Raw genomic sequence first — 18,182 nt, forward strand, 5'->3', positions numbered from 1 at the left:
TACAGCATATAATCAGTTCCTCCAGGGGACTGAAAATCACAGAACAGTAGTATATGGGGGAGATAAATAGCAGTTGAGGAGGCCAGATTAAATTTTATGTAGAGGGGGTGGCACTGGAGCTGAATCTTAAAGGCACCAAGTTATTCAAAGAGGCAGAGATGGAGAGAGAGTGAATTCTATGTAAAGTGGACTTGGTGATGGAAGATCTGTGTTCTGTATTTGCAATAGCAAGACCAGTCTAAACAATAGACTGTGTGAAAAAGAGTAATGTGTAAAATAAAATGGAAAGGTAGGTTGGAAGTATGTGAAAGCCTTTAAGTAACAGAGTTTATATTTTGATTCTGGTGATGATAGAAACTGCTGGAGCTTCTTGAGCAAGGGAGAAATAACACTGTCAACACTGGGCTTTAGCAATATCACTTTGCCAACTATGTGAAGGATATGTTGGAGAGAAGAGGAAAAAGAAATAGGGCAGGGAGACCAGTTAGGAAGCTATTGCTATGGTACAGGGGCAAAGCTAGGGACTGAAATAAGGTAGTGGTAGTGGGGTCTAAATGGAGACGAAAGAAGAGCATGCATATAGGAAAGGTTCGGCATAGATTGTAAAAGTTGGGGAACGAGGAAAGTAAGGAGTTAAAGAAAACTCCAAAATTGTGAACCTGAGTAAATGGAAGGATGGTGAAGGCCTGGACTAAAATAGAAACATTTAGTAGAAAAATGTGAGTATGGGACAAGATCATGAGATCTGTTTTGGGTGTTTGTAGAACTTTCTAATAGGTGGTTGGTGAGGAAAGAAACAGATTGGAGCTCGAGAGGGATTAGGACAGAATAAAGGGATTGGTGAAGCACAGAGATGGTAATTAAAAGTATGGAAACAGGTTAGATTACTGAACTCATGAAGGAATACGGCAAAAAGGGCCACACACTGAGTTACCTCTTCCCTTGTTAGCAATTTTCATTCATGGTTTTCTTTTTCCCTTGAATAGGAACATTTTGGCAAGGGCAAATCAGAGAAATTCAATCTATTTGCTTCCCAACATGGAAAAGACTTGCTATTTAAGGACACTGCTAATAGACTTCTGAGAGTACCTCCAAAAATGGACTATGAATTGTACCTAGGATACAAATTCATCCAGGCCATCAAGCCTATGAAAGGTAAGCAGACTCTGGTCCATTTCAGAGATGGGGAGTGGGGGCCCAAGCAGTAAATTATTAGCATATGGGTCCATGATTCTAACTCAGTTGCAGTCATTGTAAGACATTATAATGCTTCCAGGCATCCGATCCTTCTTCAAAATCTTTGGCAAGATGGAGAAACTGAAATTCGGAGGAGTTAAATTGCTTTCTTGTACTAGTCTCCTGTAGATTGTTAGGCCAGATGATTCTATTTGCCATCTGAGCCGAGGAGCTTTATAGAGTTAGTTCTGATGAAGGACAGGGGGCAAACATTTCAAGAACTACATACAGAAGCTCTACATTATATTCAGTATTATTTCTAAAGTTTTCAGAATGCCTCTCTCCAATCATATCTATGATCCTCAGTGCAGCAACTCAGAAAATCTTCCTACCCGTCATAGTTTCTAGCTGATATCACTAGGGAAGTACAGAATCAGGGACTGTCAGGGATAGAAGAGACCTTCGTAGTCATATATTTGAATCACATATTTGAAAGATCTCAATCATATAAATGTCATAAGTTTGAGAATCTTAATCATAGTCAGGGAATTTCAAGGATATAAAAGGCCTTAGAGATCATATATTTGTTTCCCTCATTTTAAAGACATGAAAAACAGAGGCCATCAAAGGAAAATGACACTCTAAAATCCTATAGGGAAGTCCTTGAAAGGCCAGGTCAAATCAGTTAATTAGTAATTATTTAGGGGGCAGCTAGGTGGAGGAGTGGATAGAGTGCCAGTCCTGAAGTCAGGGGAACTTGAGTTCAAATATGGCCTGGACACTTAACACTCCCTAGCTATGTGACCCTGGGCAAGTCATTTAACCCCAGTTGCCTCAGCCAAAAAAGGAAAAAAAAAAGATAAAAGAAGAAAAGAAAGTATTTAGAAAGTGAACTTCTGGAATATTTTACTTTTGTTTTTTAAATATCCATAATCTCTAGCACAATGCCTGGTTGATATCAATAGGGAAGTACAGAATCAAGGAATGTCAGGGGAAGAGACCCTAGAAATCATATATTTGAATCAAACATTATTCATATCTATATTTATATATATTATATATATTTATATATACATATAATACATTTGAGAATCCGATTATATATCAAAGAATTTCAGGAATAGGAGGAATCAGGAGGAATCTTGGAAATCTTATATGTATATATGAATGTATCTGATATACACAGTTAATACTTATTAATTACACTTAAGGAAAGTACATCCGAGCTATAGGGAGAGTGGAAATGGAAATGAAAAATGGTCTGTTCTAGGGTTGAAGCATCTAGGTTAAAAACAGTGCTTGCTACCTGCAGAACCTTAGGCCAAGTCGTGTAAACTTTCTCTGCTTCCATTTATTCCTCTATAAAATGAAGGGGTTGGAGTAGATGGCCTCTGAGAGCTCTTTCAGGTCTAGATCTGTGATTCAGTGTTGTTTCTTATATTCTGATTCTCTTATTAACTAACTGTAAGAGTTCTTACAATTGTACATCTCAAGCAATTCTTCTCTGAAAACTGGCTCCATATCAATCAGTTACTGTTGCCGTGCTGATTATTTATACAAAGGGGAGCAAGTTTGATTTCAAGAATTGTACCTGTTTGTGCTTTTCCTCCCAAGTTAGAAAATCTCTACTCTTTCATCCAATTAGGTGACTCAATGTTGTATTGTTTCCTTCTGATTAATTGCCTTTATTTAAATAATTGTTTTTAATGTATAAATGTCTAACTACCCTTGCTTTCAGGGCCCAGACCTAAGTTGAGGACGCTGGTCTTTGTTTGTATGTACTTTGTAATGTATTACCATACATAATAAACTCAAAAGATCAAACCTTCAGAAAGCCATTTCTTCTTTCACTGGTCATAGCTCAGGCTTTTGCATAGTGCATTTTAAAGATAGATTAATGGTTTAAACTCTTGACTTCTTTTCCAGGTCATGACCTAGACAAGATTCATCCCTCAGGGGACAAGAAGGTGACGTGGTGCACAGTAAATGATGATGAAAAGATAAAATGTGATGAATGGAGTGTGTTCAGTAGAGGAGTCATTGAATGTGCAGTAGGAGAAAACTCTGAAGATTGCATTGTCAAGATAATGGTAGGTGCTCCCATTTTGGTACAGCATCAGTGTTTTGGGGCTCTTTAACCCAGGAGAATCAGAATCCTGTTTAATAGTTCTATCAATTGTGTGACTGAAAACATTGTTGGCTCACTGGAACTTAGTTTCCTTGCTTGGAAAATGGAAAGTTTGGTATAGGTCATATTGAAAGTAACATCTAATTCTAAACTCTTTTAATTCAAAGTAGGAATTTCCTTCCACAGAAGGAAGATGATAAAAAATGATAATAATCACAGTATTTCTTCTGTATCTGAGCTACTCTGTTAGGGAATTACATTAAAGACCAACTTCCCATGACAGTCCATTTTGTGCCACTCAACTTGAGTCCCTTCCTGCATGACCAGGAACTCAGTATAGTCAGAGACTAATATGTGAATGCTTTTGGGTGCTCCTGGGAATCTGTGCTTGAGAAAAAAGCCTGGGTCTCCTTAGACATCCCTAGTGTGTTATTAGCGTGGTGATAAGGACAGAGATGAGTCAAAGAATTTGTACTTTGTAGATAACATCAGGAAAATTCACTCCCTGCCTCAATGAAATTATGTTTTTTTCATTGTTATGTGCACATAAAGACGTGTTATTGCCCACTACAGAATTGTACCCTTCTCTGTGTACCTTCACTTAGTATAGAAGAAATCCCCCCCCCTTTCCCATGTTAGAGAGAGTGGGATTTTCCTGTAGTAAAAGCTTTGTACTTATAAAATGTAATATTTTAAAACCATGTGTTTTATGTCTCCTGTATTGGATCCTAGACTGTCGAGTTTCTTCCTTTTTTATAAAATGAGGGGGTTGAATTAGAATACCTTGGAAATCACTTCCAGCTCTAAGTTTATGATGCCAGAAGCCTTAGAAATAACTTTAAAAGTTGTGGTCTGCTATATGAGGTTGATATTCAAGGTAATTTTCTCATATGAAACTCTACCTAAGTTCCTACACTTCCCATCCTTCTCCCTAGTCAATCACCCTGTCACTAAGTGTATATGATGGCAGGCGTGATGAAGGGCTCCTAGGCTCCGTGAAACAATGTTTTTGTAATGATTTACTTTGCCTCCACAGAAAGGGGAAGCTGATGCCATGAGTACTGATGGAGGATATGTTTACATTGCTGGCAAGTGTGGTTTGGTGCCTGTCCTAGCAGAAAGCTACAGTAAGTAGAGGGAATATTTCTCCTTTAGCTTGACTCTCTCTAGGCTCTGAACAAAAGATTTTATGCAGAGCTCTCACTAGGGCAGCAGAAGAAAGGTGGGAAATAGCAAAGGGATAAATTAGACTCACTAATAATCATTTAAACATTTATAGCCCTGAGATAGTTGATAGAGCTCAGGTTAGCTCCTTCTCTTTTTTTTTCCTTTGCAATGTATGATATATATATATATATATATATGTATACATATATATATCATACATAGCAAAGGTCAAATACTATATAAAAATATATAACAAAGGTTCATATGCTATATCTTGTTTCTGGTATGCAAAGGTTCTAATAAACCCTGAAGTGATCAAAAAGCACAAAGAAAAAGAAAACACTCTAAGGGTGGGATCAAAATGGAAGCAAAGTTAGCTGAATAGGAATGAATTTTCATTTTTCATGTTATTCTAAACTGTGGAGAATCAAAGATTCTCCTGAATAGAATGGAATGGATTCTCCTTATTGGAATGGAATGGAATGACATTGTAGTGGTATAAGCACTCATGCTTAAGAAGACCTGATATTTCGTGAATGCAGATGGAAGATTCATTCCTTTGGCTTCTTTATTTTTTCAGCACCTAAGGATGGACAGAGTCATGGGAAGGACTGTGTGAATAAACCTGCTCAGGGTGAGTCTGAATTGGTAAACCCAGCGATGGAAGGGTTAGCCAGGTGGCACAGGATAGATCACTGGGTCCATCTTCCTGAGTTCAAGTCCAGCCAGACAACTTAATCGTTGTGTTACCCTGGGCATGTCACTTCACTCTGATTACCTCAGTTTCTCCATCTGTAAAATAAACTGGAGAAGGAAACTCAAGCTACTCTAGTGTCCCTGCCAAGAAAACCCCAAATGGGGTCACAAAGAGTCAGATATTACTGATAAATGACTGAATGCAAATAGTTAATGGGAGAGATTTCCTTAGGAAATAATAGGATTCTCTTTAATTGAAAGTCTTTTGAGAATAGTCTGGATGACTACTTGCTGAGTTTGTTGTAGTATGGATAACTTTCTGGTCATGAGAAATTAAGTAAAAGACTGAGGTTCTTCCAATGCTCTGGTTCCTATAAGTCTGAGGACATTTATATATCTGTTTTCCCCAAGGCATGAAGTAAGTTTGGTCTAGTGGCATCAAATGGCCCTTTCTGGAATGGCTCATAATGCTAACTATTGCTTTTTTGTGTCTGTTATTTTCAAGGTTATTAGGCTGTGGCTGTTGTTAGGTCAGGTACTGATCTCTCATGGAATTCACTGAAACACAAGAAATCCTGCCACACAGCAGTAGGCAGAAGTGCTGGTTGGAACATTCCCATGGGTCTGATATACAACCAAACCCATTCCTGTGTATTTGGTAAGCTGGTTCTTTGAAGAAGTTATTTGTTTGATTTTCTCTAATTGTTAGAGACTTAGGGAAATTTACACTGTGAAGTCCCTCATTACCTTGGGTGGTAGAGAGTGCTAAATATTTCTATACGTGTAGAATCAGGTTAAAACATATCAAGGACACATTTGAAGGAGAAAAGCAGTCACCAATGTACCTGGATTATGGTGTGGTATATGAATTGACTTTCTAAATAGGAGCCTTGAGTGATTTTTTAAATCACCATCTGAAAAAAGAATAAAGTAAAAAGTGTACAGTAAAGAACAAAAGAATAACCTAGATGGAAGCAAGAACAAAAAAAATAGACAGTCATAAATATGACTTCTTTGTTTTATTGAAATGGAAATATATTGAATATTGTTATTCTGCTGGGCACATGGCAATATATATTTTTACTTACCATGTTCTGTCTTTTTCTGGGTTTTTTTATGAAATTTTAACTATTTTTAAAAAAGAAAAAAATCACCATCAGGTCTGTGTGTTGGGGGGGTCACCTTCTCTCCCTGCAATGTTGCCTTATCTCTGAACCTCTGATTTATTTCAGGTTCTGGGCTTCATTTGATTGGGGCAATTATGTAATTTAAAATAGAGGCTTTTAACATGGGAAATAAAAGGAAGCACTCATATTATTCAAGTAGAAACCACTGTCTTTTCTCTGTGTAGATAAATACTTCAGTGAATCTTGTGCTCCTGGTGCTGATGTTACTTCCAATCTCTGTGCCTTATGTATTGGCAATCGATACTCACCAATTTTGGATAAATGTGCTTCTAGTACCAGAGAAAACTACTATGGCTACAATGGGGCTTTTAGGTAAGTGTATTAAACCCAACCCTAAAATACCATCACCAATATCAGTCTCTTCTTCCTTTTATTCTCAACATCTTTCCAATACATTAACTCTTCCTTCTGCTTTACAGCTCTGGGCTATACTTAGAAGAGTATCAGCTTTAGGAAATAGTCTTTCAAAGAAACTGAAAGATGCACACAATGACATGATCAGGGATCCAAGTGTCCCTGATATCCAAAAAAGATACTCTTATCTGTAAGATTCCTCAAGATACCTTGGTTTCCCATTGCTTTCCTTCTTGTTCTCTTGGACTCAGGTCTTTTGTCACTCCCATTGATGTACTTCCTCTTCTCTTGGATTCAGGCCTTTTGTCATGGATTGTTCATTCTTACAGCTTATAAATTCTTTCCCAGGAATGCAGAGATGAAAATGTACTGGCACAGGATTAATAGTTAAATTGTAAAATCATAGATCAGAAGGGGCTCTTATTGATCATCTAGTCCCCAGCTTCTTAAACTGGGATCTTGTAATGTGGGGGTCATGAAATTATGATTGAATCATTTTATATACTTGTTATATTCGGGGCCATGAAAAATTTCTTGGGTGAAAAAGGGCCATGAGTGGAAAAGTTTAAGAAGCCCTGAATTTTTCTAATCTACTTTTATCTTTTTATAGATGGGGAAATTGAAGTGGAGAAACCTTATGTGATTTGCTCAGGATTGTGCAGCTGGTTAGGGGCAGATCCATGACTACTAGTGAGGTCTCCTCACTCTCACTGAGGATTTTAGACCAGGTCCATAGGATGTAGTCCAGATCAGTGGCTCTGTACATTTGGTCATTTGCCAGCATCATCAAATGTGTTGGGTGGCTGTTGGATTTTTTTCCCTAACAGTCTGATGGGCAATGTGGCCTTTTAATGCCTCTTAGTTGGAGTAAAGATAGGAAACATTAGAAGTTGAACAGCTAAAGGAAAAGGTAGCATTCTGCATTGGAAAGAATACAGATTGTGGAGTCAGAAAACCTAGGCTGTCCTCTGATACTTATTTACCTGTATAATGTTGAATACATTAAGCTTCAGTTTGTTCTCTGTAAAAATAAAGTTGGCCCAAAAGTATTCGCTAAGGCTATTCTAGATCTCAGTTTAGTACTGTGATTACTTTGCCTCTTTTATTATCATGGAATGAATTATTGAATCTCAGAATTAGAAAGATGCTCAGTAACCATCCAATCCGATTTATGTCCCAGAAGAAATTTTTTCCCTAACATCTAAGAAATGATCTAGACTCTGGGCAGTGAGATAGATAGGTCACTTACCTGAGGTGTTCGTTCCACTTTGGGACTGATCTCAAAAGTTGCTGGTGTTCAGTCACTTCAGTCGTGTCTGCCTCTTTGTGACCCCATCTCAGATTTCCTTGGCATAGACACTGGAGCAGTTTGCCATTTGCTTCTCCAATTAATTTTACAGGTGAGGAAATTGAGGCAAACAGGGTGAAGTGAATTGCCCAAGATCTGCAATCAGTTCCTGACTCTAGGCGTAGCATTCTGTGCACTATGGTGCCACCTGGCTGCTCCAAGAAAATTCTTAGTGCTCAGTGATTCTGAAAATGCACTTTTCTCAAAGGCAGCCTGTGAAGAGAGACCCGTGATATCATTGTTGTAGGAAATTCCTTCTGCTAAGCACAGACAAGTTTATCTAATTTATAACCTTGAAAGGTTACCCAGAACACAGTGCTTAAAAGCTAACACATGTCCGAGGAGATGCTTGACATGGGGTCTTCATCATGCTGGGAAGGCTAGCCTTCTAAAAGGGGTCATGGAATCATAGATTATTAATTAATACTAGAAGAGTCTCAAAAGGTAAACCCTCTATTTTCTATATAAGGCACCGAGAGATCATGGGACTTGTCCAAGATCACATAGGCTATGAGTGACAAAACTAAAATTTGAACTGATCTTTTCTGATTTCCAACCCAACCCAACATGCTTTCGATGGCATCCTGCTATTGGGGGAAAAATTATAATGTCAGCCAAGTGTACAGCATCTTTGGCTCTTAGCAGAAGGAACCTTACAGATCACAGAGTGTATCCTCTTCAGATACAGAAGACTGAGGCCCAAGGAGGTTGTGTTATACAGGTATTTTCAGAGGAGGGAATAAACAATATAAACCTGTAAAGTATTTTGTGTTTGTTTAATGTAATTTTGTATTATCAGCTAACACACTGAATAAATTATGATTGATCAAAATGGATTATGGTGACTAAAGCCTTGGCTTCTTTTTGTTCTATAATTAATCGCTGATAACTTTGACTCTACTTAGTGATATATGATGCACAATAACTTGATTGTTGGCCAGTCTTTACCAGGATAAAAATAAAATATTTTGTAAAGATTTTATTTCATTATATAATATTTTATTCATATAGAGGGACTTTCTTTTAAAAAATATTTATTTTCACATGCATCATAATCTGCTCCTTTCACTGCCCCTCTCCTACTGAATAAAATAAATAAGAGTTGCATAATAAATATGTATAGTGCAGTAAAAATAAATTCCTATATTGGCCACACCCAAAAATGTATGCTCCTGTCTCTGTGCTTTTTTAAATTTATCATTTCCTCAGAAGAAGTGAGTAGCATATTTCACCTCGAGGTTTTTATCACTACATTGATCAGAATACTAAAGTCTTTCAAAGTTAAATTTCTTCATAATCCTGCCATTATATAGCTTATCTTCCTAGTTTTGCTCACTTTGCTTTGCATCAGTTCAAAAATACCTTTCTAGTTTCCTCTGAAAATGTCTATTTTATTATTTCTTATGGATGTGAATATTCCATCACCTACAGATCCTATAATTTGTTTAATCATTACCCAATAGAAGGAAAGATTTTTTTCAATTTTAATCCACCAAGAAGATAAGAGCCTCTAGAGCTACTGTGGTATTTTGGTACATATAGATCCTTTGGAAGTTTCATTTTATTCTTTATCTACTAAGAGTAGGCTCTTTGGGTCAAAGGACAAGAACATTTTAATAATTTTCTTTGAAGAATTCTAAATTTTTTTTAAATAATTTTTTCAGTTCCACTTTCTCCTAAGGCGTATAAAGATGGTCGTCTATATCAGTAAAAAGAGTACACATGTGGATGTAATCATGTTCGACTTTTGGAAGATAATGACTATGTCTCAAGAATGTCAAAAGCCAAAATCGACCATAGTGAAGAAAGGAAACCTGTCGACACTGTTCATGATCAGCAGCTACCCAAACGCCTCCCCAAAAGAACAATCTGTGTTTCTGTAATCTCCACTGAAAACAAAACATGGAACAAGAAACAGCAGAAATCTTCTTCTTACCTGAATCAATAAGGAAATAAAATTTTCTGTCAAGGAAAGTCAGGAGGGCAAAGTGGGTAGGCACTAAGGAAATTACTTTGTATGCATAGAGAGGCTATGAGAGAGACAGTGATTGAGAAGGAAACAAAGAGAGACAGAGATAGAGACAGAAACAGAGAGAGATAGTCAGAGATAGAGATGGAGACCGAAAGAGACGAGAAAGACAAAGATACAGAGACAGAGGTGGAGATAGAGACAGAGACAGAGAGACAGAAAGAATAAAGTAAACAATCCCATATTATAGACAGAAATCCCCTCATTGACAGGAGAAACAAAAGAACCATAATTATGTACAGCAAATTCCTTGTTGAAGTTCACTAGGCTTAATTACTGAAAACAAGGTGCCCTGGGCTGCTTTCCTCCTTAAGCTCTGTCCCCTTGGATCTTTCTTCTAAGAGATTTCCGTGTGAAGAACTGGCTTACTCTTCCCATCCTCAGTCCTCTTCCCTTCCCCATCACAAGTCGAGTGCAATTAAATGTCTTCATCATGAGGTTCAGGCTTGCCCACCTCACTCTCTACTCTATCTTGCTCCAAGAAGTCTGGGAAGATCCCCTATTCAAATAGGCTGCCCCCTCAATAGTAACTTCTTTTCTGTTGCTGGTTATCCTTTGTTAAAGTCTCTAATCTCCTGTTGCCATTTCTACTTGTTGTAGTCCTTTCCTTCCCAGTTGTGTGGTTTAGTGAAAAAGAACATTTGGCTAAAGAGTCTCCTCCAGGTTTAAGCCTCAGTTTTGCCATGATCACTATGAACATGAGCAGATCACTTACAACCTTACTGAGCCCCATTTGCTTCCTCTGAAAAATGAGAATAATAAAAATTGAAATAGAGATTTAGAGATAAGATCATGTAGTCCAATGCCCTTGATTTATAAAGGAAGGCCCAGAGGCATTTAAGTGATTTATTCAAGGTCACACAGATAACAATGGCAGAGCTGAAGTTCAGCTCAGCTCTTCATATTCCAAAACTAACATACTAAAACACTGGAACAACCTGCCCCTCCTTGATGAGCTGATGAGGAAAGAACTTCTGAAAACTTAAAATCCTAACAAATCGTGCTAGTGCAGGGTATAAGGCCTAAGCAGGACATTTCCCCATAACTTGGAGACAATCAGAAGACATCACTTTCAGAAAATGAAAGTAATAATTACCATAATGCAGATGTGAGTAGCCATTGGCAGTAGTAATTCACTCTAAGATATACATTGGGAAGGAGCTGCTGAATGAAGTAAGTAAGGCTTCCCCAAAACCTTTCCTGGAGAATCTCATCTAAAATTCAACTAAATGAAAGAAGAAACATGAGGGTGGGGAAACTGATGTAGATAGTTCATTGGGGATTTCCCTGACCAATTTGAGGAGCTTCTAAGTTGAATTTTTCATAATATTTTTTAGTCATTTCAATTGTGTATGACTTCTCATTAGAATGTGAACTCCTACAGATCTTAATGCTTTATTTTTTGGAGGGGGGAGAGGTGTCTCCAATATTTAACCTAGCAGTTAATAGCTGCTTGTTAGGTGGTGCAGTATATAGAGTGCTAGGCCTGGATTCAAAAGACTCATCTTCCTCAGTTCAAATCTAACTATAGACCTTAACCAGCGGGACAAGTCACTTAACCCTGTTTGCCTCAGTTTCCTCCTCTGTAAAATGAGCTGAAGAAGGACATGGCAAACCAGCCCAGTATCCTCGCTAAGAAACTCTACATGAGGTCATGAAAAGTTGGACAGAACTGATCAACAGCAAATAAAAATTCTTGGTGATTTGCCTTAACTACGGACTCTGATGAGTCTGAGAGTAACCTACACATCTATACGTTCCTGCCCATTCCTACCCTGCTGCAGAACTGTTGATATGAGACAATCACAGTGCAAGAGAAGGGAAGAGAGGGAATAAGCATTTATATGATGGTTACTCTGTGTCAAGCGCTGTGTTAAGAGCTTTACAAATATTATTTCATTTGATCCTCACAACCTTGGGAGGATAATGCTGTAATTTTTAAAATTTTTTTTACATTTTACAGTTGAGAAGACCAAAGTAAACAGACATTAAGTTACTTGCTCAGTATCACACAGCTAGTAAGTATCTGAAGCTGGATTTGAACTTCCTGACTTCAAGCCCAGAGCTCCAACTTAGCTGTGGCACTTAGCGGCCTTTTAGTTTGTTCTCCTAGTTAGAAGAGGATAGCACAACGGAAGGGAGAGGAAAAGAGGAAGAGAAAGGAAGGAAGAAGGGAAAGGAGGTAGGGAAAGGGGAAGGGAAGGAAAAGGAAATTTTTGTTTTTGGCATTTGGGGTTGGGTGGCTTTGAATGCCACTTTATGTTTTTGGCCTTTAACTTTCTCATCTGTCAAATGAGAAGGCTGGACTGAATGATCTGAAAAGTTCCTTTCAAAGTTAGTATTATATGATTCTAAAATAAGCTGTAATCTAAGCAAGTGTAACCTTTCCTTTATAAAGTAATATTATACAATCAGATGGTTCGAATGGAGTGTAGAAAAAAAAAGGGGGGGGGGGTGGAACAACCCAACAACAACAGACTTTATCTTTGTGCTTCTAGAACCACACAGGAGAAAGAGTATCCCTACCAGCAGACTTGGTATATACTTTGTACCCATAAAGGAGCCCTGAACTTGAAGTCACACCATCCCAGTTGGAATCTTAACTCTGCTGCTTATTAACCCAATAACTCTCCAAGTCTCTCGCTACCCCCTCACCTGTAAAGTATTTCTATGATAAAAATATCCAAAATCAAAAGATGATTAAATTTCCCAGGACACTTGGGAAATATGTGTAAACATTCATTGGGGAACACTGACTCCAATTTTCAAAAAGCCATGTGACCAAAGCGGGGCTAAGGATTGGTATAAATAGACTTGGAAAAACATTTGGTGGGAGTTGGAGGTTCTTTCCAGGACCAGGACTATATAGGGATACCCCAGAGACAAACAAGCCGCCTATGATGTCCCAAAGCAAAAAAGACATCCAAGCCACAATGAAGCTGTGGAGACTTAACTGATTATGACAGCATAGATGCAGATGCTATGGGTAAAATTTCCCACTCAGGGGACTGAGTGTTGCCTTAGACGCTTGCAAGCAGTGTGATTCTGGGAAAATATTAACCTCTCTACTGAAATTTCTCCATCTATGAAATGGGGATAGTGCTGGCACTTCATCATAAGTAAGGATCAAATGAATTGACAATACATATAAAGTGCTTTGTAAACTTTAAAACTCTATATAAAGTCTACCTATTGTATATTGTCTCCATTGTCTAGTACTTGCCTTTATCTACTTAGAAATTTGGGAATATCTGACCTTAAGAAAGGTCTACATATTCAGTGGTTCATCTGACTCCAAGTTCAATATTCAGTGCATTGTCCCACGGAACTTTCTGTGGTAGTGATGCACAGTGAATAGAGTGCTGGGCCTGGAATCAAAAACCTCATCTTCCTAAGTTCAAATCTGACCTCAGATATTTACAAGTTGTAAGAATTAGCAAGTCACTTCACCCTTATTGTCTCAATTTCTTCATCTGTAAAATGAACTGGAGAAGAACAGGACATTTACTCTAATATTTCTGCCAAGAAATCATTAAATGAGGTCATAAAGAGCAGGGCATGACTGAACAACAACAATTGCAAATACAAATTGATTGTGAGCTCTCTTGAGGCAAGAATGAGGTGGGGAGAATAGAAGCAAACACTTGTGTTGAATTTCACTGCCACACTATCCTTTCAAAGGGATACCTCAAGCTTGAATTTGAAGACCTTCTTGACCAATGTTAATCATGAAAAAGACTATAATAGTTAGTGAATAGTGAGTAAATCCATTTATCCAAGTAAATACTAAGCAGAAATAATAGAAGCTACATGGATTAAAATATGCCAATTAACAATTAAAGTTAACAATTTCTCCTACTGGGAAGAAGTTATCTCCATTCATACAAAAGACTCTGATCTCACCCAAAGGAAAATTCTTTAAACTTTTTAGTGTAAACCAAACTGGAAATTGAGGATATACTGAAGCCCTGATTTTCACCTACATGGCTTCTTTCCAGGCTTTATTCTCTTTACCTCTGAATTTCTCCTCATAGAGTTTGTCAGTACATGTATTTTCTATGGAATTAGGAAGCACATTTCTCTTCTCTCAAGCTCTTACACCAACGTTCCCTGGCACAGGCATGTACCATTATCATCATTCTGCCAAGAAGGAGACTTGTATACTACTGTTCTACACTTGAAGCCAAAGTTACATCTATACTCCATCTTCACCTCAGTGAATTTTCACAAGCATTCCCTCTAGCTGGAATATATTTCCACCTCTCAGAATCCTTGTCTAATTCAAGGTTTAATTTGGGTACCACCTTCTTGATGAAAGCTCCCTTTCCTTTCTCTCCATCCCTACTTGTTAATGCTTTCTTCATCCTTACTTTTTCTTATGCTAGTCTGACTTACAATGAATGTTTAATCCCACTATTAGAATCTAAGCTCCAAAGGAGTGCAGGGACTGTTTCATTTGTGCCATTTCACATAGATTATTATCTATCTGTTATCTATTTATGTTAAATAAATTCCTATTTAATTGAATACTTGATGAATGCCCTTTTTCTAGCTTTCCAAAGTTTTATTTACTCTTTTGGATATATTATTACTAAGTGTTTCCACATGGAAAATAAAGTTATGGGAATGGGTTTGCTGAAGACACCTTCAGCAGAGTAAAAACTTAGAAAACAACCTGGAGGCTGGAATTCAGTTTTTAAAATAATGTCCCTTGTTAATAAAAAAGAAAGAAAGAAAAAAAATTAAATTAAAAGAAAGAAAGTGAGGCCTACAAGTTTAATACATTATGGTGCTAGGTTTCCTCCTTGGGCACCTCCAGCTTTTGTCTAAATTGTTTCTTTTCCTTCTCCTCTTTCACCTTATTCATGGACAGTTCTGAGAACTTCCTCGCCCCATTTTTGATGCTACTATGCCTGCTCTTGTTACCTATTCTTCCTTCTGTATATTCCTTATTTTCATATTTTGACTTAAGCTTCAGGGCATTTGCTGCATTTAGGAACTGGATCACATTTAGGCTTGGGATTTTAATCAACAAAGTCAACATGTGTGTTTCAGACCCAGGCCCTTTGAGCACTGCCTGCATTGGCCTTCAGCTCCAGCAATGGTGTCAAATGGTGATTTGCACAGATATTCAAAATTTTGTCCCTTCTCAGGAGGAGGCAAATCATCCCCTTCTCCTTGTGTTTCAGTAGATTTGTGTTACCTGCTCCTAGCTCTTTCCATTTGGAAAGATCATTCTCAGATGCAAATCAGAACTACGTGGCCCAAATCATAAAAAGCTCTTCATCTTCTTCAAGAGTCTTGATCTCCTGCTCAGGAAGAGGCACTATGGGCTCAAACTGTGGATCATAGTTTGAGTCATCCACATTCTCTGGATTAGGGTTCATCTCAATCAGTCATGTCTTCAGAGGCTAACCTTCCACAGGAGCTGGACCTCAATGAAGAAACAGCAGAGAAAAAGCCTGGATCCTAATTTAATAACATTCCTTTCCATTTTAGGAGGGAGTGAAGTAAGGACTAAAGTCCGGGAACCATGGATCTTGAAAGATTAACTTAACACATTGAAAAAGCTGATTTGAGCCTTTCTGTAAGTAAGAATTTTTTTTTAAACAATCAAGATTAAGTGAATTGTCTAGTGTTAGTAAATGTCAGGAGCTGGATTTGAACTCAGGCCCTCCTAACTTCAGGATCTGTTCATTGTTCCACCTAATTTCCCCTAAGTTAAAGGTTCTTAACTTGGGGTTTGCAGATACTTTTTTTTAACTGTATTTAATATAGTTGGTTTCCTTTGAAATCCTCTATATTTTATTTTATGCTTCCTATTGAAAGATTTCATGGAAAAAAATAACAGCAACACTAACAAAACAACTCCCTTCCATTATCCCGCCTTCAAAAAAAGAACCACTGATGAGGAGGAAAATAATGGGGAGAGAGGAGGGAGTAAAAACTTTTTCCTATCCCTTGAGTCCTTCCCTAGCTTTGGAAGTAAAGGTGAGGCATCTCAGAAATTAAATTTTGTGGCTTGGATGAGCTGATAATTAATCCAGGTCCAGTTACTAGCTTTGTTCAACTATTTGGTGGGCACAGTCTCCTCTCTTTCAAGCAAGCACTGGAGATCTTGTTCTCTGAGCTCCTTTCTGGAAGATGCAGGACCTGGGATAGAGGACACCTTCTCTGTTCCTGGTTGAGAGAAGTTAGTGTGGCCATGAACTCATTCCCCTCTGGCTTTTCTCCTTTAGGGCTGTGCCTGGCTTCTACAGATCGACAAGTAAGATGGTGTGCCATATCACAAAATGAGCTGAAGAAATGTCATGAATTTAAGGAAGCCTTAAAGACCACCAACAGTCCCAGTCTGGCCTGCATCATGAAAACCTCCCACATGGATTGTGTCAAGGCCATCTCAGGAGGTCACAAGCCCTTGTTAGTGGTGGAGGGTGTGTGACTGTCTGCCTGAAAGAGAATGGAAGAATGCTGTCTCTGCTCTCCACCAATACTCTTACTTTGTTTCCTTTCCATGAGGGTCTCTAAGAAATTCTTGTTATTGTTCAGTTGTTTCAGTCTTGTCTGGTTCTTTATGACCCCATTGCGGTTTCCTTGGCAGAGATCCTGGAGTGATTTGCCATTTCCTTCTCCAGATGAATGTACACATGAGGAAACTGAGGCTACAGAGTTAACTGACTTGCTTGGGAGCTGAGGGCGGATTTGAACTTGGGAAGATGATTCTTCCTAATTCTAGGCTTAACACTCTGTGCACTGTAGTGCCACCTAGCTACTGCAAAGAAGCTCTTAGTTCTCAGTAATTCTGGAAAAAGGGCTTTCCTCAAAAAGGGGCTTGGGGGAGGGTTAGGGGGGAGACAGAATTATGCTGACAAAGCAGCTGCTTGGAACATAGAGGGAAAGGGCAGTGAGATGGCACAGTGAATACATAGAGTGCTGGCCCTGAAATCAAGAGGAGCTGATTTCAAATCTGGCTTCTGTCACTCAATACTTCCTAACTATGTGACCCCTGGGCAAATCACTTAACCCCAATTGCCTCAGCAAAAAAAAGAAAAAAAAAATCCAGAAATGATTTAATGTAATGGCAACTCAGTTATTTAAAAAAAAAATTTTTGCCAGCTCTGTTGCTACCTTGTAATGGCATGGAATGAAGCCTGACTTCTTTAAGGCTATCTGCAAATAGCCAGCAAAGGGCAAGCTTTGGCAAGGCCTGACAAATTGGAGAGACATCAGCTAAGGGAGGGTCTAGTGATTGGGCACCTGCCAGATGAGGTATTCCAGATCAGTGCAGCCATGCTCCTTATCTGGAACTCAGCTGCCAGGTGAACTATTATTTATTTTTGGCCACAATAATTCCTCTAGACTATCTTGTAGGGATGGAGGAGAATTTAGGTGAAGAAAGCATTCAAGTACAAATGGTAAAAGATGATGGAATCATAGATTTGGATCTGAAAGGGACCTTTGATGCCACTCAGTTTAGCTCTCCTTCCCTTCCCCCCTCCCCCTTTCTTTTGCAGATAAGGAAACCCTAGAGAGATTAAGCAAGATTGTCTGAGGTTGTCCAGGTAATTTAAAGCAAGTTAGGATTTGAACCTGGACCCTTTGGGTTTGGAGGGTACGATAGGTAAATAATTAATAATTCAATGGATGTACAAATGAAAAGAAGGATGTCTGCCCCACTCCTACGTACTTAGCATTATCAATTCTCATAGCTTATAAATTTAGGGCAAGAAGGAACCTTAAAGGTTACTTAATCCAGTCCCCTCATGTTATAGGTGAGGAAACAGGCTCAGAGAGGTCCCTACAGTAAATAGAAGTGCCAGGATTTGAATTCAAATTTTGGCTTTCGATTCCATATCCAACTATCTTTGTAGATTTCTTAAGAGCAGAGACCAAAAAAATTAATATTTCCTTAGCCATTTTTTTTATCAGGAAGGGCTTCATAAATGCTGTTTGAATGGAAGGCAGGGAAATTACAGGCAGGAAAGGTTAATGAGAGAGATTTTTTCCCCACTTTATGAGAGAGAGAACTTTTGGCATATTTAGCTTCTATTATGTTGCAAGGAAAACAGGAAGGACCTATGGATTTGTGAAATCCCT

At 38.3% G+C, this 18,182-nt stretch overlaps 2 protein-coding genes and 1 pseudogene across 3 annotated transcripts in view; 2 read left to right on the forward strand and 1 right to left on the reverse strand.

The window, feature by feature from the left end:
- Positions 1–973: 973 nt before the first annotated feature.
- Positions 974–18,182, forward strand: part of LOC141561674 (serotransferrin-like) — a 33,703-nt gene continuing 16,494 nt past the window's right edge. Inside the window, exons 1-6 of one of the 2 annotated variants that reach the window (XM_074301573.1) lie at positions 976–1,155; positions 3,103–3,266; positions 4,341–4,431; positions 5,052–5,105; positions 5,673–5,825; positions 6,519–6,666. In XM_074301573.1, coding sequence (XP_074157674.1) covers positions 1,098–1,155; positions 3,103–3,266; positions 4,341–4,431; positions 5,052–5,105; positions 5,673–5,680 — 375 coding nt within the window. In that variant the 5' untranslated portion in view covers positions 976–1,097 and the 3' untranslated portion in view covers positions 5,681–5,825; positions 6,519–6,666. Of the gene's footprint in view, positions 1,156–3,102; positions 3,267–4,340; positions 4,432–5,051; positions 5,225–5,672; positions 5,826–6,518; positions 6,667–18,182 lie in introns of those variants that run through there. The other variant, XM_074301572.1, reaches the window with a different exon arrangement.
- LOC141561668 (ran-specific GTPase-activating protein pseudogene) lies at positions 14,878–15,717 on the reverse strand (annotated as a pseudogene).
- The window catches only part of LOC141562101 (serotransferrin-like), a 29,940-nt gene continuing 28,048 nt past the window's right edge, over positions 16,291–18,182 (forward strand). Inside the window, exon 1 of the mRNA XM_074302110.1 lies at positions 16,291–16,519. Within this exon, the coding sequence (XP_074158211.1) occupies positions 16,291–16,519 (229 nt within the window). The remainder of the gene's footprint in view (positions 16,520–18,182) is intronic.

This window comes from Sminthopsis crassicaudata, chromosome 3 (genome assembly GCF_048593235.1).
Source record: "Sminthopsis crassicaudata isolate SCR6 chromosome 3, ASM4859323v1, whole genome shotgun sequence".
NCBI classification, from domain to species: Eukaryota; Metazoa; Chordata; class Mammalia; order Dasyuromorphia; family Dasyuridae; genus Sminthopsis; species Sminthopsis crassicaudata.